The following is a 20,086-nucleotide window of genomic DNA, read 5'->3' as shown; positions in this document are numbered from 1 at the left end:
TTGTGCAATGGAAGATCTTTCAGTCATCACATTGACTGTTATAAGTGCTATTTCAAGTACAATATCCCAGTTGTATATAGATCCTATTTCAGACGTAAATACTTTATATTACGGGTAAACACATTGTGTATTTTTTCAATGCTTGAGTCTTTATATTGTGTATTTGTTTGCCAACTGGAGTGTAGAAATACAAATATGAAAAAGTTGATTCTGATGATGAATAGCCCGAATAAGAGGACGTTCCGATTACTTCATAGAGTACTGTCAATAATTAAACTCCTCCTTAAACTCCTCTTAATCAGACTAAGGGCCCGGTCACACAGCCGTTTGCGGCTGAATCACGGCCAGAAATTTCTGCCTGTGAGGCAGACGCTATTGGACGCTTTGAGATCGCCATACAGACGAGATACAGCAGTGCTTAACACGCGGTCGGAAATTCGCGCGCGGGTGGCAGCGCGAGTTTTGCGCTGCTCATTTCTTCAGAGCGCGGGTACACAGCCTTTCACGAGCGTATTGAGGCTGAACCACGGCCAGAAATATCTGGCCGTGAAGCAGACGCTGTTGGGCGCTGTTGGACGCTTTGAGACCGCCATATAGACGAGATACAGCAGTGCTTTACTCGCGGTCGGAAATTCACACGCGGTTGGCCGCGCGAAAAAGTTTTGAGCTGCTCAAAACTTTGAGCACGTGTTAACCGCGGGCGGCACATGAGGTAATGACGCGGAAATGACGCGGAACGACGTGCTCTGGCCGCGGCCAGGGCGTGGTTACACATGGGTAGAATGGGAAATTTCAGCGGGTAATCGTGGGTGGAGCATGGTCATAGCATGTTCTGCGCCTGTATCGCGGTGTTATTACGTGAAATTAGCGTGTTACGCGTGTGACGGTCAAACGCCTTTCTCCGTGTATATACAGCGCGATTTGCCGAGCACACGTCAGTTGTGCTCGAGACGTCAAGGGGGTGAACATGGATCCCCGTCACCGTAGTGACCTCGTCTTAATCCATTTTTATTTCTTGACATTTCTTTTCATTTCATAACAAGATGAGAAAATAAAAAGGAAAAACTATTACAATAATAACATATTGGCTTCTTCGGTGCCATAGCTTGAAATCTTGATTTTCACGGGACTGTGTTTTAAGCGGTTATGATTTCTACAGCCTGGTGTTATGCCGAGAAATACATCCCTGCCGAGATTTGCATCCCTTCGCTACTACAACGACTTTTACCTCGTTTTATCTCACTTTTATATCACTTTTAGGGAATGTAATGGCGAACATATAACCAAAACCACTTCGTCTTGCATTTGTTGGGAATGTAATACAACTTAAACCATTCCGTCTTTGTTTTTGTTGTGAACGTAATCGAACGGTAATGCACACCGTATATAAAATCCTCCCCCCCTCGCGTGAACGCGCATTCTGCTGCGCTTCCAACAAAAGCGACCGTATTCTATATAAAACGCTTATTAAAACAATAAAGCGAGCTAATTATAACAATTGGGAGATCCTAGTCTATATAACGCGTTTATTTAAACAATAAAGAGCGATCGTATTCTACAAAATGCGTTTGTTAACGCGGATGAAAAAGTCACCAACGTCAATGCACGCTTCCAACAAAAGCGATCGCAGGGGGGGTGGGGGTTGCTTAGGAGTCGGATTTGGGCACAACACCGGCCTGGTCCACACGAGAAAATGACGTGGAAATGACGCGATGAGGAAGCGGAACAGTCGCTGGCGTCTGTTTTGCGGGCATACCACCGATGAACAGCGGGTTGGCCAATTTTGCGCATTTTCCATCGCGGGCAACCACGGGCAAAAAAAAAACGCAAAATTTTAGCCGTGATTCAGCCGCAAACGGCTGTGTGACCGGCCCCTAAGCTATGAACTGAAAGAATAAAAATTAAATATATGAAGGATGATGGGCCTAGCTGGTTTAGATGAGGGAGTGATCTGACAACAATCAGCATATCACAACCCTCTTAGTAGGACTATTAACAGTCAGAATAAGAGCATAATAGAAATACATTTTCCAAATGGCGTCAATATTCAGATTGTAATCTGATTTTTACTGCTCGCAAATGCACTGTGTGATTGATGTTGAGATTAGACATTATGGACAATTTATGGCAACCCCTTGTCAACACTTCTAGGATGGCAACATAATTGAATACGATATTATTTCTGATATAGCCAGGTTGCTCGAATCTGTTAGCAGGTGTATAAAGTGCCGGCCCAGCTTTCGGGTGTCAAGTCACATTCCGCCCATCTGTCAATGAAGTGGAGATGAATTGGCTGCACGGAATCAGGCTGCCATCAATCTTGAGGCACGCTAGCGGGACGGGCGGTAGGTTATAAGCTCACCTACGAGAGCTCACCGGCGAGAGCTCCGCGCCGCTTCCCGAACAGGTGACAAAGCAGTCAAGCGATTGGTTACTCAATCTCTGCCTCACCGCACCCATTTGTCATGGAAACATTTGGGACAGCCCAAAAAAAAAGATCTTGAACTCATTTTGCGGTATGCAATGTCAGACCTTCATTTTTTTGCATAGGAAAGACATGGTGATTTTTCTCATATATTTTTGGACAGGACATGACAACACAGACTCTCAGCTCAGCATGACCTTGACTACAATTTTCAGATCATCGCGCATCTGTTATCTTATGTCATTGGTTCTTTGTGGTGCACAAAAAAATCTCAAATGGCGAGAAATTTTAAAGGGCCTTGTATACTGCAAAAACGGTGGATAAGATTGGAAATGCATATAAGGGTAATATGTGTGTGTTACAATAAGAATAATTACTTTCTCTGTGGTAATATAGACAAAGCACGTGTAGAGAACATTGCAACTTTAGAGATAGGCTACAGCGAAACAAAAAGCACATTTACCGTATTTTCTGGACTATAAGGCACCCCTGAAACTAAGTGTGTCAGAAATGTGACAGTTTAATATAGATATATATCTAGATATCTAGATATATATCTAGATATACATAGATATGTATGGATATATGTATAGATAAGTGTGTGTATATATATATATATATATATATATATATATATATATATATATATATATATATATATATATATATATATATATATATATATATATATATATACATATATATATATATATATATAAAGTGAACGCAAAGTCATTCATTTTAAAGATGAGAATAACCACAACTGTCATTTGGGAGATACCGCCTGCTGTGTTTTGACTATAAAGTAATACCTCAGTGCTTCAATGACTTTATATTAGAAATAAATCTGTGTTAAAAACACATATTACGCTCATTTTTGCTGTGGTGTGTAAACTGAAAAACTGAACTTGAATGCATGACCAAGTGATATGATGGGCCACCTTGGGTAGCATCGTTTCACGAGAGATTATCAGTCTGACAACATGTGTTGAGAATTTATTGCGATTTTTTATTTTGATTACGATTAATTTTCATTATGTGAACACTTAGATAATCATTGTTGTTTAGGTACACCTTTGATCAATAATTTGGGTATTTGTGAATGTGTAGGAACGTATAAAATTAAATACTATTACCTCGTATGGGAACAGATATTTTGGTCCTCAAACAATTCGGTGTTTGAACACCAATCCATTACAGATTATGTTTGAGTACCGAGGTATCATTGTCTTAGCAAAAAGGTGCGTGGCAACTTTTGAGTATTTTTACGAGGGTCAGATATATATATCGTAAATTTGTTGATTTCCGAAAGACAAAGTCATTGTGTACTGTTTTTGTTTGTTATTCTAATTTTTCTAGATGGATTTAGTTTATTTTGCAGTTTGAAAAAAAATGTGTGAGTTATTGAGATCAAAAAAGATGGTGGATCAAGATGATTGAACTGCAGTCATTTATAAGATTCACGTTGCATTCTACTTATTTATGTATTTTCAGCCCGTTTAATAAAGTTTAATAAAGAAATGAGCAATTGCCTGAGACGAAAGTCTTAAAATGTTTTACGTCGAAGTTATACTGAAGCACATGCAAAGTTTTTGACAGTGATTACATCAAAAAATAAAAATAAAATGAAACTAAAATTCTATCTGTATTAGAGTCCATGGACTGAAATAATTCACCCTTGTTTTTCAACCCACATATCTTGCAAAAGGAAAACAATCCATAGATGAATACCATTTAACTAAACCAAAATAAGGTCATGTGATCCACAGGTCCATAGCATGGGGTAAAGTGTGCGCTTATCTTTTGAATTATTCTATTTTTTCTTTATTCCTTTCCAACCACACCAGTTTTATATAAGTACAAGCATAATATTTCCTGAGAAACATTCTAGGTGTCCAGTGGAAATTGGCGACGCCTTTTTGCCCAAAAAATCCAAATTTAGAAGGACATATTGCCAACACTCCTGCTCAGATGGACCAAAAATTTGAGATTGTGACCTTCCGTCCCTATCCACAACTTCATCAATTATAACTAATATTCGTTGGAAATCAAATGACCCATCACAGGTGAGCTGTTTTCACAATTGGTTTGCGGACTACCAAGATGTTCTTAATGGACTACCACATTGGTGATCCCACATCTATTGATTTAATATCAAAAGCAAAGTCATCCTGCTATTAGAACAGGAACATATTGGATTTTAAAGGAGTGTCAAAGCACAAGGACCAATGTGTTCTACAAGAAAGCATCTGTCCTTTAGTTGCCACGCAGCGGCATCTATTTATATCCGACTCTACTTGCCTCGGTGAAACCGGAGACACTTTGGAATCATAAAATCAATTCTAATTCAAATATTCATCATAGCATTTCAATTTTGCCAAAGCAGTTCTGGTTAGCGGCACTCAACAGCAGAGTAAGATTGATGTTGGCTTAATCCTCCACAAGAGAAAAAGCATGATACTGTAAATTGCGTCGATTCTACGTTGCCCAGCAGCAATTTGTAAAAAAAAAAAGAAAGAAAAAGGCAAAGGCTGAGCATCCAGTTGTGATTGACTCTCATCCCTCGGAAGCCGGGCAGATTAAGAGAGTGAAATATCTAACTGTGTCCCCACAACACAAACATCGTCATTAGAAAACTTTTTCTTAGATAAAACCCGCTGGGTGTCCTTCTGGTATTTTTATTTCGTAATAACTCTTTCGGTTCAAATCAGCCTTGTGACATATACCACAAATTTGATCTTTAAAAAGATCAAATTCGACCAAAGCTTTGACATCCTCGGGTGATCCGTGAAAATGTCAAATCGCAAAGTTGTCGGTGGAAAAAGAAATTCTGCATTACTACGCAAAGGGTGTAGAGAAGTTGTTCTACACTGGGCTTACTTGAGGACCCAGCACCCCACCAAAAAAACCCGTCTTTTTTTCTTTTTATACCACCTTTTTTCCTTTTTAATTTCCGCTTTTATTTTTTCCCCTTTTCCTTTTTCCCTTACTTTATGTATTTATCCCCTCTTTGTTTTCCTGTATTTTTCTCATTTATTAAGCTATTTCTTTATTTTTCAATTTATTTTCTGTTTTCTATTTTTACTTGTTTTCTCCTTTGTCTTTCTTTCTGTTCTTTTTTCTTGGCTATTTTTTATGTCTTTTGCATTTTTTTTATTTTATTTTTCCACTTTTTTCACTACTTTTTCTATTGTTTTTAACTAATCTTTTCTTTCTTTTTATTTTTTCCCCTCTCTTTCTCTTATTAATAAAAAGCTTTTTCATCTTTTTTTTTTATATTCGACCGTGAAACACTTGGCAAACAATCAAATAATTATGCTTTTTGGCGATTTTTGAATCTCTGTAGTTTGTATTATTTTCTTGTGCTATTTAACACTTGATTTCGGTTGCACTATGCAATACAGTGACATCTAGTGGTAAAATATACACATACATTTTTAATGAAATCCAAAATGTTTCACTTGACTAACTATCATCAATATAGTAAAATCCATATCTACTATATTCTCCGCTGTATCTGTGTTTGACAATGGTTAACATGTGTGAACAAGCTTCACTGGTAATTTTCTGTGGTGTGAAATAGTTGGCTTGAATTTGCATTTGCAGGACATTATCCCCATCCACTTTTTAATAGTGTTGTTGACTCTCTGTAATTTTATTTTATTTTCTCAGCATTATTTTGCCAAGACAAACGCCTGTGACCCACTAAAAAATGGGTCAGTGACCCACTTTTTGGCCCCAACTTACCAGTTGAGAACCACTAGTGTAGAGTACGGCTAGAGAGGAAAACTTCCGGCGAGGTCTCAGACAAAATCATCGTGGAGGACTCCACTGGATTCAAGCTGAAGTTAGAAAGGAGGCTATTTTTTTTCCTCGCTGTTTCCTTCTGGGACCACTGCATTATTCAAAAGACACTTACTAAAGCTTCCACGTACTTGTACATTTTTGGCTGCAAACTCGAATTGCCACCGGTCGAAAAATGGGGAAGGAAAACCCCGCTGGGTAAGTAGCTCCCTGTTAACCCATTAGAAGGCAGTGCATTTGCACTTTTCTACCACTTTTGGAGGAGGCACTGTGGTGGATTTTTACCATTAATGACGGGAGAGTGTTTAAGTCATTTTTTGTCCTCCTTTTTTGTTGCGTCTTTTTACCAAAAAAAAAAAAAAAAAACACAAAGGATAAACAGATTGTGTCACAGTATCCCGTATTTGTATTTTTGTAACAATTATAATTTTTTGGGTTTGGCTCTTTTGGCTTTTGTTTTAAAACAGTCATAATATAAGTACTTATATTTGTTTTTATACTGCTAAATTTACTAGATAAAATATTTAACTTTTGTATTGTCAGTAGTCTTTGTCTTAATCACAAAAAGTCTCAAAGTGCTGCACAGACCACCATTACAGCATCCCTTGATGTGAAACCTATATCAGGGCAAGGAAAATATCAAAAACCTCAGCTTGAAAAAAATTGAAGAACACTCAAGACGGGGCTGGAAAAATGGATTAGTCTCTCATCGCTCCTGTAGCTCATTATAACCTAATAGCATGTGGCGTGTGTGTTTATCATAATTATTAACTAACTCAAAAAAGGAGGAGTTTAATTATTGAATAATCATGATATTTCCGAGGAAAAGGTATCGGTATTGAATCAGAATCGACTAATACTACAGTGTATTTACTTGTTTTGAATCGACATGTCATGGTCGCCTTGGCGACCGGTCTGCCCCGCCCCCTGGGCACCAGCTGAAGCAGTGAAACTAATTGCGTGTCTGCTATTTAAGGCTGGATTGTGGGTTTTGCGGGGGCTGGCTCATTATATACACATTGTCCGTTCTGTTATGCCTTGTCCTGTTTAGTTGAGTTGGAAGAAGCCTGTGTTTGCACGTTTTGTTAAAGCCTGTTTGTTCTGTCTTGTCCCTGAGTTATGGACAACTTTTATTTTGGTAAATAAAAGTTTTTGGATCGTCACGCAATTGAGTTCTCCCTTCCTGCCTCCTGCCTCCGTTCTGGTCCGGTCACCTCACCCCTTCCACTCCGTGACAGGGCACCAAAATTCACCATATTTACCCCCCCAGTATAGAGCGATATGTGTCTTCTTTATCTTGTTAACAAATGGATTCCGATCTCTCAGTCGGTCATACATCAACTTCTTGTCCCAATTAACAGCAGAAACTTTCACTCATAATTTGGCTTTTCACTTGTCAGCGTTTTCATAGACGCACTACTGGAAGTCAGTTTTATGTCTGGCTGCTTGAACGTCACCGACGTTCTAAAACAGGCCCGGATTTGGCTTTTTTTGTTTGTTTTTTTTCGCATCAAACGCAACGCATAGCGCAGGGAGAGCTAAGTCGAAGATAGCGTCTGTTAAACAGCCGCTCGGCTTCGGGAAGAGAATCCTCGCTAATGTCTGACGTTTGGGCGAGGGATGGAACGTTCATTGTGAGGGGCTTAAAGAAAAGCCTTTCTGCTTTCCTCTAAAAAAGCTCTCCCCTTAGCCGTAACACTCCCCCTTACACCATTCATAATCAGAGAATTAAATCTGCCAAGGCTTGCTTGCCCCTGCAGTGCAGAAGGCGTCTGGCTTAATTGCCAAAGGTTTCCGTTACAAAAGAGGGGAACATAATTGTCATTTCCATCCCAGGCACACAGATCAAAGCTCCTTTGGCTAGCAGTGCATTAATGGGGGGATTTTGCTTCAAGCTCCTAGTCCTTTGCCAAGTAGACCCAGGGTGCAGTTGCTGCCGATTTCTCATTTGGGGTGTTGGCGCGTGTGCGGCACTGTTCTGACGTCATGAGATCGAACCTTCCTGTGTGGAGTTTACATGTTTTCCCCGTGCTTACGTGGGTTTCCTCCGGGCTTTCCGGTTCCCAAAAACTTGTGTTTCAGGTTAATTGGCTGGTCCAAATTGTTCCTAGGTGTGAATGAGCGAGGGACTTGTCTGTCTCTGTGTGCCCTGGGACTGGCTGGCAACCAGTTTTGGGTGTCCCCTGCCCATTTCCTGAAGATAGCTGAGATGGGCTCCAGCAATCCCGCGACCCTACTGAGGATAAGTGGTGCAGATAATGGATGGATTGATAAATGGTTCCATGATCGTTAGATCCGTGATACCCTTTGGGTTAGTTTGCATTTTCGATACACACAGCATAAATATTTTAGGCAGCAAAAATGTTTCATATACAGCGGTTCCTTTACACCTCCTGTGTAGAGTTTGCATGTTCCCTCCGTGCTTGCGTGGGTTTACTCCGGGCACACCGGTTTCCTCCCACATTCCAAAAACATGCATGTCAGGTTTATTGGCTGGTCCAAATTGTCCCTAGGTGTGAATGGGCGAGCGAGTTGTCTGTCCCTGTGTGCCCTACGGCTGGCTGGCGACCAGTTCGGGGTGTCCCTCTACCCACAGCCCGAAGTTAGCTGGGATGGGCTCCAGCACCCCCGCGACCCAACTGAGGATAAGCGGTGCAGATAATGGATGGATGGATGGATGGATGGTTCCTTTACTAACAAATGTTTCAGGTTAAAAAAGTACCTGAATGGTAAAATATTGCCTCCAGTTACAAAGACGTTTTAGGATACAAACTCAAAATTACAATATAGTACGCGCTGCCATTCACCGCTCCCAGAGTTCTACCTGGCAACTGCCTCAGACGCCGATTTGCTGCTCATCTCTTTTCAAACCCCCGTCTCCCTGTCATCCATTGTCAGTCCATCTGCGAACCTCAGCCGCACACTAGGCAAGCTCTTTTTGACCCTGACTCTATCCTGTCCTGACTCCCGTTTGATTCCCGGCGCCGACTCCTTCTCTGAACTCTGCGTTTCTGCTCCACTGTCCCGGCCATCGACCTGTTCTCTCCCGCTCTCGACACTGCCTTCACTCGCCACGGAAATGCCACTTCCGCGTTCCAAGCGATCTGCTACCTGTGATTTTCAAATTTCTCAAATAGCATTTAAAGAAAAAATCTGGTGTAAGTAATGCATTTTGCAGGGCCACAAATATATCTGAGATTCCTATGAGCGATTTCTTATTTTGCTTGTGCATTTATCAAGACATTTTTTTTTAGATCTTGAAAACATATATTTGTGGATCTGAAAAAATGTGTTTGAATATTTTTCACATACATTTCTCCCCATATTGGAGTTGGGTAAAAATGACAATAGTATGTACCTTATATTTTCAGTAGGAAGTTCTTGCCATTAAAATTTACCACTGGGATACGCTACCATAATTTTTTGCGTGGCCCATAATTGACACATGATCCGACACTAATACGTATTCCATGGTGCCTTTGTTAGGTGTAACCTAAAACTGTCTTCTTGGGCTCGATCCGTACAAACAAAAATTGCACAAAATACTAACAAAAACTGACCAGGAAACGACCGCAATATGACAAAAAAACGACCAAAATGCAACAAGAAAATCGCAAAAAATAGTCTTGACCAGAACACAACCAATATATGACAAAAAAATCAGCAAACAAATGGTTCTAAAACCTATTTTGTGAACAATGTTACATTATTATTGGTAATGTTCCGATAGAGGGCCTCAGAAATCATGTCTTTTGTGGGTTTTATTTTGTTTTTCTCGTCTCCTTTTCTTCTTTTCTCTATTTCTCTTTTATGTACTTGCTTTTTTCTTCCTTTTAATATCTTTTTTACTCTTTTTACTTTCTTAATTTAGTTTGTTTTCTTTTGTTTAGTCTAGTCTCATTTGTCTATTTTGCTTTATTTTGTGAATTATGTCACACAATAACTAGTAATACATGGATAAAAGCAACAAAAACTATCTGAAGAGCTGTTTCAGAGCCCAAAAAGTCGTCTTTCTTTAGTGAGCCAGGTCTCCAAAAAGAGCCGCAATTCCTACCACTAGTTCCTTTTCTAAACAGCCTAATATCCGAGGAGGAGTGAATCGGAAGCAAATTATAAGCACAATTAGTCACCATTGGTCTTTGCGTATTGTGCATGGCCGCCAGCGTGGTGAATCACCATGTTACAGTAAACATCCGCCGCGAATCATCCTGACACATTGCAGGGGCAGCTGCTTTCACAAAAGGGGAGCGCCGGCGTAGGAATCACACCTTTCGGATGGCGGCGAGGCGGCGTCAAGCTCGTGACGGCTTACTTACCCAGGGTGAGGATGTCGGTGCGACCGGGCCGGGCCATGCGATGCTGCTGGATAGTCTGGAAGAGCGTAGCCTGGCATAGCAGCAGGAAGCTGAGCCCGAGCCACATAGCCAAAAACCAGGACATTCTGCGGGGAGAACACAGGGGAATCGCTATTATGCAATAAGTTATAAAAATAGGTAGTCATTTTTTCTTGGTTTGATAATGTTTTATATAGAATATACGTGTACTGTTTCTTTGAGATTTAAAGCAATGATGGTTTTGTCGGAAAATAACATTCAGGGACGTTGCTTTTTTATTCATACTAAACATTAAGTTCTACATTGATTTTCTTTTGGGATGTCGTTCAAGTTATTCTTCACAATTTTACACAAGAAAAAAATGAAACTTAAACATCTCCTTAATCTACCATTGCTAAACTTTTATCTCGCTAAAACATTTTAATCGTGTTTTGAGTTTCATTGTTATGCAGGACAACTCTGTGCATTGTTTAGGTAGGTAGGTAGGTAGGTAGATAAGCAGGGTTGGGTAGGGTTACTTTAACTGGATTACTTTCAATTACTTTTGGATTACTCCAATACCAAATATGCTAATAAAAGGCAAAATAAACTAAATATGAATACAATTATGACTCACAACACGTGGTAAGCTTTCTCTTCTGGCTTTGATTTCTTTGATCTCCGGCAAAACTAACATAAAATGCGACAGAAACAAAATGAAAATAAATCCAAACAGCTTGCCAACATCATTTTTGTCGTTCTATGTATTCCGTTACTCCCCAGGCCTGCACAAAATTTAGTAATTTTATTCATATTTAGTTTAGTTTGTCTTTTATTAGCATATTTGGTATTGGGGTAATCCAAAAGTAATTGAAAGTAATCCAGTTAAAGTAACCCTACCCAACCCTGTAGATAGGTAGGTGGGTAGGCAGGCAGGTAGGCAAGTAAGTAGGTAACTTTGTTGGTAGGTTGCGAATAGATTTGTGAGTATGTAGATAAGTTCTTGGTTAGGTACGTTGATATGTAGGCAGGGTTTGGTAGGGTTACATTAACTTGAATACTTTCAATTACTTTTGGATTACTCCAATACCAAATATGCTAATAAAAGACAAAAGAAACAAAATATGAATTAAATTATGACTCACAACTCGTGGTAAGCTTTCTCTCCTGGCTTTGATTTATTTGATCTCCGGCAAAACTAACATCAAATGCGACAGAAACAAAATGAAAATAAATCCAAACAGCTAGCCAACATCATTTTTGCCGTTTCATGTATTCCGTTACTCCCCAAGCCTGCACAAAATTTTGTAATTTTATTCATATTTAGTTTATTTTGTCTTTTATTAGCATATATTGTAATGGAGTAATTCATAAGTAATTGAAAGTAATCCAGTTAAAGTAACCCTACCCAACCCTGTATGTAGGGAGGTGTGTAGGTATTTATGAAAGTAATATTTACATGAGTAGGTAAGTTGGTAAGTACGTAACTATGTAGGTATGTAGGTGGATAACTATTTAGGCAGGTAGTTAGGTCAAAAGGCAGGCAGATAAGTTGATAGGTAAGTAAGTGGGTATGGAGGTATGGAGGTACGTAAGTAGGTAGAATAATTTTGAACCATTTTGCACACCCACTTTTTCATTTTTCATTTATTAAAAAAAATTAAAATATCCAATAAAGTGTGTTCCACTACATGATTGTGTCCTACTTATTGTTGATGCTTCACAAGAAATTACAGTTTTATATCTTGATGTTTGAAGTCTGAAATGTGGCAAAAGGTCCCAAAGTTCAAGGGGGCTAAATAGTTTTGCAAGCCACTGTAGGTAAGTAGGTAGGTAGGTAGGTGAAAAGAGGTAAGTATGTACTGTAAGTAGATAGGAAGGTAGGTACGCACATAGGTACTAATTTAGGTAGGCAAGTTAGAAAGTAGCGGGTAGTTGAGTTAGTAATTGGCAAAGTAACTTGTGTATAAGTAGATAAAGTAGATGGGTTAATGAATAAGTGGGTAGGTAAGTAAGTACATTTGTACGTAAATAAGGAAATCGGAAGATAGTTAAGTATGTTGGTAAGTACTTAAATATATAAACATAAAAAGGTAGATAATTAGCATGGTAGCAAGGTTGTTATTTAAGGGGCAAAAATAGAAAAGATGCAGCGGAATTTTTGGCCGCAAACGTGAGAAGCAATGCGAATCATCAGCATCACTCAGAACCTGGCCGACGTAAGTCTAAGTTTGGCCTTAGTTCTGACAGTAAGCTGACTCGCAGTGAGACAAAGCCAGCTACTCTGACAACGCTCAAAATCCGAGCGGGGTAAAAGCGACAATTTGCAACTTCAGCAGGAAGTACAGTAGCAGGACCTTTACCGTGCACTCAAAACTCAGGGCCACTTAGGAGTAGAAGTTAAAGCCCAAATTTCTAATGATAAGTGACATTTAACTCCAAAATCGGCCAAAAAACGTCAACAGCATATCAATTGCTCGATTGCCTTTTGCGAGGAAGAATGGCACTGTTTCGTTTTCATTGCTTATGTATTTATGTAAATACGTGTTTAAAATGCAACCTGTGTTTATCCTTCCATCCTCCAATTTTCAATTCCCTTTTGTGTCATTGGCCTATTCCACCTGACTTGGGGCCATTTATTTTATATTTGTTTGGTATTTTTTTTCAAGGGTTGCAATACTGAGACAAACACTGGATTTGATACAGCTGAAAACAAGAATACAAATGTATTTGGGGATTGGCGAGTACTGGTACCAGGTGTTAGTATTGGGCCAATACCCAAAGTAAGTGTGGCTGTTTTTAACGAAATTAGAATTATTTTATTTTTTTTTTTTTCAAAAAACATTCAAATCTATACAATCTATTTAAAGTGAGAATAGTATAAAGCTATGTAGCTTCACTGGTCACGGTCAAATGGACCATTCAGAGTCTTCAATAAATTTAGAGTACAGTAAAACCCAGGGATCCGGCGTCCCTGCCTTGAAAAATTACATTCTTAATAAGATTGTATGACACTTTCCCCACTATTATACTTCAACAACAAATTATTGTGTGTTCCTAAAATCTTTAAAAATCAAAACTTTGGTGCGTTCATATACAAATGATGTCTCAGGAATGCCTGTTTGATGTTAAAGAAAATGCTGGTCAGATATTGGTTTGTGTTGTTAGAATGCCAATATGCTATTGGTTGAACTACTTCCCACAATGCCTTATTCTTTGTTCAGTTCAGAATCACGTGTGTTCTGTGCAGACCTATTGAGTCAGCAATAAATACGGTATTTCCTTTAAACTGTAATTATTTATTTTGCAGTGACGCTAAAGGGAGAAGCAAAAACATGTCCACAAATAAAAGGAGATTGAAATGATCCACAGAAATGAAGAACGCCTCCTTTGCAAATGTATATGGGTATGAACCAACAATCTGGACTATTATTAAAAGCAAGAAGGTGATGAAAGCAAAGAAATTCTCCAAAGGGCATGACAATGCTCACAAATTGAAGATTTAAGATAATTGTCATTGTTAATCAGCCCTGTTCTAACCCATATGCATACACCCACGATTCCACTTAACCAGCTCAAGTTATGTCACACCAAAGATGAATAAAATGGAATTTTTCTTTTCACTGGTATATTCATTTATAGTGGTATTTAATCCAAAATATGTTTTACACATGAGTCATACTTACAATATACTATTTTATTATTTTATGTTTTTAAATTGTTTACCTGAAGTTTCAAGTACATTAGCTATTTACCAAAGGTTTATCTCCATCGCCATATGAAAATTCCTTGTTGCAGTCCCCAACTCAGAGCTGATCAATGTTGTATCCCAGGGTCTATTGTACTAGGAAAGTAAGGGAAACCTAGTATCTGAAAGGTTAACAAAAACAAAGTTTATTTTTGATGTAATCTGTTCTGTTGATAGAATATGTGCCATCTGAATAACACCAGAACTTTATGTAAAAAGAAGCTTTAGTTGATGTCTTCTGTCAACTGTCTTGACGTATGGAGACACCACCGACGTCCGATTTAATAAAGATACCGTCTGTTCCAAGTCTTATTGGTTTGAGTCTGCATACTCTTTTAAACTGGATTGTGGATGAGTAAGGCATTAGGAAAAACATAGCAAACCAAAATGGAATCATAGCTAATGCACTAAACGGGTACACAATCGAACAAGGGGATCAGCCTTGATTTGTTAATTGATGTTTAATCAATATTAATCCATTCTCTAGAAAGTTGACTCCTATCAACCTGCAATTGAGAATGAAAGGTTTGATATTAAAACTGTGTTATTGATGAAGAAAGTGTAAGATCATTAGCATAATTTGGAGAAAACAATATTTTCAACAGACGTTTTTGTATCATTTAAAATCATTCGTCAAAAATTAGGGCGATTACAAAAGCCTCTTTTATCATATCGTTATACACAAACTGCTCTATTTTTTTTACATCTACGTAGAATAACTCATTCTTGAAAAGCCTTTTAAGCCAAAGTAACTGAGATCTTTTGAATCTCTAAATAGTCGCCTATTACCTCAGACCAGGGGTCATCAACGTGGCCCACAGGGACCAGGTATCCCTCTAAGAACACCTGAATAGCCTACAGACTGGTTTTGAAAATAACACACCTGTGATGAGTCATTGTGATTTTCTATAAAACTATGTCTAAACTTGAATGAATGTGTCATGGTTAAGTGAGACTATTTCAAGCCTACTCTTTGATATGACAACATTGAACCTATTGATAGTATAGTAACAACATAGTAATGAGATGATAGGTTGCCATTTGGGCAGCACGGCGGCGCAGTGGTTAGCGCATGTGCGGCACAGTTCAAGTCATGGGAACCTCCTGCGTGGGTTCAAATCCAGCTCCAGACTTCCTGTGCGGAGTTTGTATGTTCTCCCCGTGCTTGAGTGGGTTACCTCCGGGTACTCCGGTTTCCTCCCACATTCCAAAAACATGCATTTCAGGTGAATTGGCCGGTCCAAATTGTCCATAGGTGTGAATGAGCGAGTGAGTTGTCTGTCCCTGTATGCCCTGCGATTGGCTGGCAACCAGTTCAGGGTGTTCCCTGCCCACTGCCTGAAGATAACTGGGATGGGCTTCAGCACCCCCGCGACCCTACTGAGGATAAGCGGTGCAGCTAATGAGATGAGATAAGATGAGGTTGCCATTTTGGAAAAGCATATCAAACAGGTAGCCCTTCGTGCTAATTAAGAACAAAAATAGCAACTCTCAGCTTGAAAAACTTGAAAAGGTAGTCACATAAATGAATAATAATCAAGGAGATACACAAGGCCTAAAGAAAACAACCAGCCGTCATTTTTCAAGCTTTCTGTGCCTCGCGTCTTTTTGTTCCAGAGAAAAAGATTTAGACCTCCAAGGATGTCAAAATGACATAGTAACTGATCTGTTTTTTTCTAAAAAAAAACATTAAGTGAACACTTGCTATAACGTTCTCGCTACATCAGTATACTGCTGTATCCATTGTGTTCTGCATGCTGATTGGGTAAACAGTACACGTATTATTATTTGACAATGGAGCAGTCATTTTTAAACAAAAACAAAAAAAAAAGGTTTTTACAGTAATTGTAGTTTTTAAACAAATGCTCGAGCCTGTTAAAAGAAATCCGATGTTTAATAGAGTTTTTTATCAGCCTATATTTATCAAAAAAATGAAGGTTACTACTTTGCGGATTTCATTTTTCTCGGGTCATAGTTGGAATGTAACCCTCACGATAAATGAGGTTTCGCAGTACATTATTCCAGCCGTTTCATCCTGATGGGGATAAGCGAGGGGAGATATAGTTTTTTTACTTTTTTTATATTGTTAAGAAATGGAAAATGGTGACAAAAACCTTACTGAATCAAAACATTTGTTTTCAATCCACAAATAATTTAAATAGTATATCAGTTGTAAAATGAAATTGCCCTATAGCATATAGAGACAATGTGAGTGTATTGTGTGATTTGTGTGCCATCTTTTTATATTTTGATAATCACTAGCTTAGTTTCCATGGTTATTGTGTTTTTGCTTCCACCAGCCTAGGGGGTCCCATAGTAAACGAGTGCAAAAAAATGATAATTACAATTATTAATTGACAAAACAGTAATAAAAAATATGTCATGCAGTTACTAGTTTTCAGAGATCACAGGTTTATTTTTTTTATTCTGAAAAACGTAATATCTGCAATAAACCAGGGTTAAAACTGGAAAAAACTCAAAAACAATACGATGATTGGATCAAGACAGGTGTTTGCTCTCTAAAAACAGTTGGGTCAACAATAACTTGGTTTTGGTTACAAGTGGACCGACCTCATAATTGGGTTGATTTTTTTTTTTTTTAAATATAAGTCCAATTTAAATCACCGTATGCATAAACAACCTGCACAGGTGTCAATGTGGATTACGTGATGGAAATGCACACTCCTGAAAGCTCACCAAAAAGGTATAATGCATTTTTAAAAGAGAAGGGTTACAAAAAACATAATTCAAAAATGGACTGACCCAATACTGATATGCCCCAACGTCCTGTGATAATTTGCAGAAATGACCCTGAGATAATTCTGCCAGATAGTTTTTGGCTTTGAAATAACACCAAAATTGGTCCATTTTATACAGTCGTATAAAATGTCCGGATTATTTTTTATACATTGTAAAACAACTCAGAAATATAGCTCAAATTGATCAAAGTATAGGGTTAGTCCTGTTTTTGACCCAACTGTCTTTAGAGTGTGCTATTTTCTTCCCCAAAAATACACTCTTACCTGAGCAGCAAGTTTTTGGAGGACACAGGCTCTTATGGAATTATGCACTCACTCCTGGAATTCATCCATGTTGTAGAAATCTTAGACGTCCTCACACGATTCCAAAAGGTTGGTCCTTTCCTGCTCCGAATGGTACGTCTTCCTCCTTTGAATCCTTCAGAAAACCACGGAGAGTCCCCAAAGCTGGATCAGCCTCAGGTCCGTATCACCCATCATGGCTCATTGTGTCACTCTCGCATCAGCATCACACGTGGAGCTCTCTTCTGGTCTCCTCCGTCCCAGCCCTCCGCCAGTATAACTCCTATGTTGTGATGACTGAAAGCTTCTTTCCTCCCCCCCAACCTCCTCGTCACGCATGCAGCAGAGGACTCCCGAGGAATGACTGCTCTGTCTTCTCTTGGCTGCCTCCCCTCATTGAGAAGCTGTGAGCTTCAGTCCTCCCTCCGAGCCACTAAGTAGGGAGTCTGTATCGGAGAGGCTGTCGAGCGCTTGCGTGTATTACAACGTAGCCCAGCTGGGAAGAGAGGGAGAGATAGACTGGAGAGTGAAAAGAGAGAGAGTTAAATTGAATGCCTTAAAGTAAGACTGCCCATTTCTGCATCATATCTTCATCCGCAAATGAAGCGTGCTTTGATAACCCGTAGTTCCTGACGCGCCAGTCTTTCATGCGCAAGCCTGTTTTAATGTGTTTAAAGCTATCCAAGCGCAAAAAAACAAAGACAAATCAGAGAGGGTGTGGGCAAAGGGTGAGGGGATATGCCCTTCCCGACATCACCCTCAAGCACTTGAGGCTCTGGAGTGAAATATGTTCCAGGCACGGGACGTTTAATAGGCGGCAGAGTGCCTCATAGGAGCATCGCAATCAGTGAACGGTCCATTAGTAGCTGGATATGCTCATTCTAGCGGGTTTGTTCGCAGTGATGAGTGTTGATGCGTGTTTTACGGCCAGTCCCCATTGCATCTACTAGAAAGAGCATATGAGCATCCCTCGGGGACTTTCTGCTGGGGGAAAAGAAAGAAATTCCACATTGGTTGCAATTGTTAGAATGACCGTTGTCGGCGTAGAGTTTCCACAGAGCCACAGTGGAGAACTTACTAACATTATCGTGTGATATGCTGGGAGCACGGCAGCAGAAAGAATAGCCATACCAAATATTCAAAACAGCCCAAAAAAATCATCAGCTGCTCTCTGCCCAGTCATTAGGACAACGCTGGCTGTCCCTCCTACAGCAAAGCTCACGTTATTACAACTTAGGCGAGTCCACAAACACTACTTACTGAAGGTTTCCTATTTATCTAAATGTATGTAAATATACTTTTTATGTTTTGGTGAGGTAGCCACATGCACAGACAGACAAGCTGAGTGACTCTTGTTTATCTGGGGGCAAATTAAATTGAAAAAAGTCTGCACATGAGATGGGGAAGAAAAAGAGTAACAAATAAACCCCCGTTTTGGTAAAGTTTGGGAAGTCCTGAATAGATCAGTGTATACTCATCTGGAAATTCAAGGGCATACAATGATCCAGCAGCTTTTGCTGTTGGCAGAGTACATAAATAATGGCTTTCTGATTAGAGAGAGGAGTGGGTGAAGAGGAACAAGGGTGGGGTCATCCAGTTTGTCTGCCCGTTAGCGCCCTTTGGAAGACAGTGGCATGTTGGATCCTAACACATTTTCATTTTCTTTTTTTCTTTAAAGTCTTTTGTTACATGTCTACTCAGTGCAACTCTAATCTCATTGTAAGAAATGTACACTACATTGTCATCAATGACAATAAATACAAGTCTGTTCTATGCTATATATACCCATCCTTCAATACAGAACATTTCTTCTGCATTTGCATAATCGTTTAATAAAGATTCATTGAGTGGAAAATGTTTTATTCTTTTCATTCGAAAAAAGAAAGAAAAAGGGTGTGAGAGGGAAAAACTTTGGTTATCTTAGTCTTGTCCCCTTGACAGTCTACAACTTTTCACATGGTGTCAGTCAAGTTTAAGACAAGATTAAATAAACATATGCAATGAAACAAAACAATAGTAAAATTATGTTGTCACGTCCGGCGCGGTTGTCATGGCGCCCAGTTGGCCCCACCCATGAATACCGGCTGAGACGCATTTGACTCATTGCTTTTTGGAGTACTTAAACGCTTTCCTTCGAACTGTGCTTTGCTGGAGCCTTTGTTATACCTGTTAAACTTTGATGAGACTTCTGTGAGATTTCTGCAAGTTAATTCTGAGAAATGCCTAGTCTGTAAATCTGCCTGCGTTTGATTCTGTTTTGTTTTTGGTCTTATCCATTTTGGACAACTTTTCTTTTGTTTGGATTTCTAATCCACTCCGCGTCCATCGATGCCCGGATCGAGTGTGCGTACCTTCCTCATCCTCCCCCAATAAATTGTGACTACGTCTACGCGAATGGGTCCTTATTTCCTGTTCCCCGCTCCGCTCCTTGACAGATGTAAACCATGTTGGTATCAAATATTTCAAAAAGTACATTCCTACAAAGTTGTCATGGTCGCCTTGGCGACCGGTCTGCCCCGCCCCCTGGACACCAGCTGAAGCAGTTCAACTAATTGCGTGTCTGCTATTTAAGGCTGGATTGTGGGTTTTGCGGGTGCTGGCTCATTATACACATACCGTTCTGTTATGCCTTGTCCTGTTTAGTTGAGTTGGAAGAAGCCTGTGTTTGCACGTTTTTGTTAAAGCCTGTTTGTTCTGTCTTGTCCCTGAGTTATGGGCAACTTTTATTTTGGTAAATAAAAGTTTTGGATCGTCA

General features: G+C 39.4%; 1 protein-coding gene across 2 annotated transcripts in view; it reads right to left on the bottom strand.

Moving 5' to 3' along the window:
• Positions 1 to 17,806, bottom strand: part of tafa1b (TAFA chemokine like family member 1b) — a 204,259-nt gene extending 186,453 nt beyond the window's left edge. The window contains exons 1-2 of one of the 2 annotated variants that reach the window (XM_088338701.1): positions 17,314 to 17,806; positions 10,546 to 10,670 (exon numbers count right to left, since the gene is read on the bottom strand). In XM_088338701.1, the coding sequence (XP_088194827.1) occupies positions 10,546 to 10,669 (124 nt within the window). In that variant the 5' untranslated portion in view covers position 10,670; positions 17,314 to 17,806. The remainder of the gene's footprint in view (positions 1 to 10,545; positions 10,671 to 17,313) is intronic. The other variant, XM_088338700.1, reaches the window with a different exon arrangement.
• Positions 17,807 to 20,086: the final 2,280 nt, after the last annotated feature.

Source organism: Urocampus carinirostris, chromosome 6 (genome assembly GCF_059441175.1).
Source record: "Urocampus carinirostris isolate Australia breed hairy pipefish chromosome 6, RoL_Ucar_1.0, whole genome shotgun sequence".
NCBI classification, from domain to species: Eukaryota; Metazoa; Chordata; class Actinopteri; order Syngnathiformes; family Syngnathidae; genus Urocampus; species Urocampus carinirostris.
Note: the sequence above shows the minus strand (reverse complement) of the source record. Positions and strands in the feature narration are given on the sequence as shown.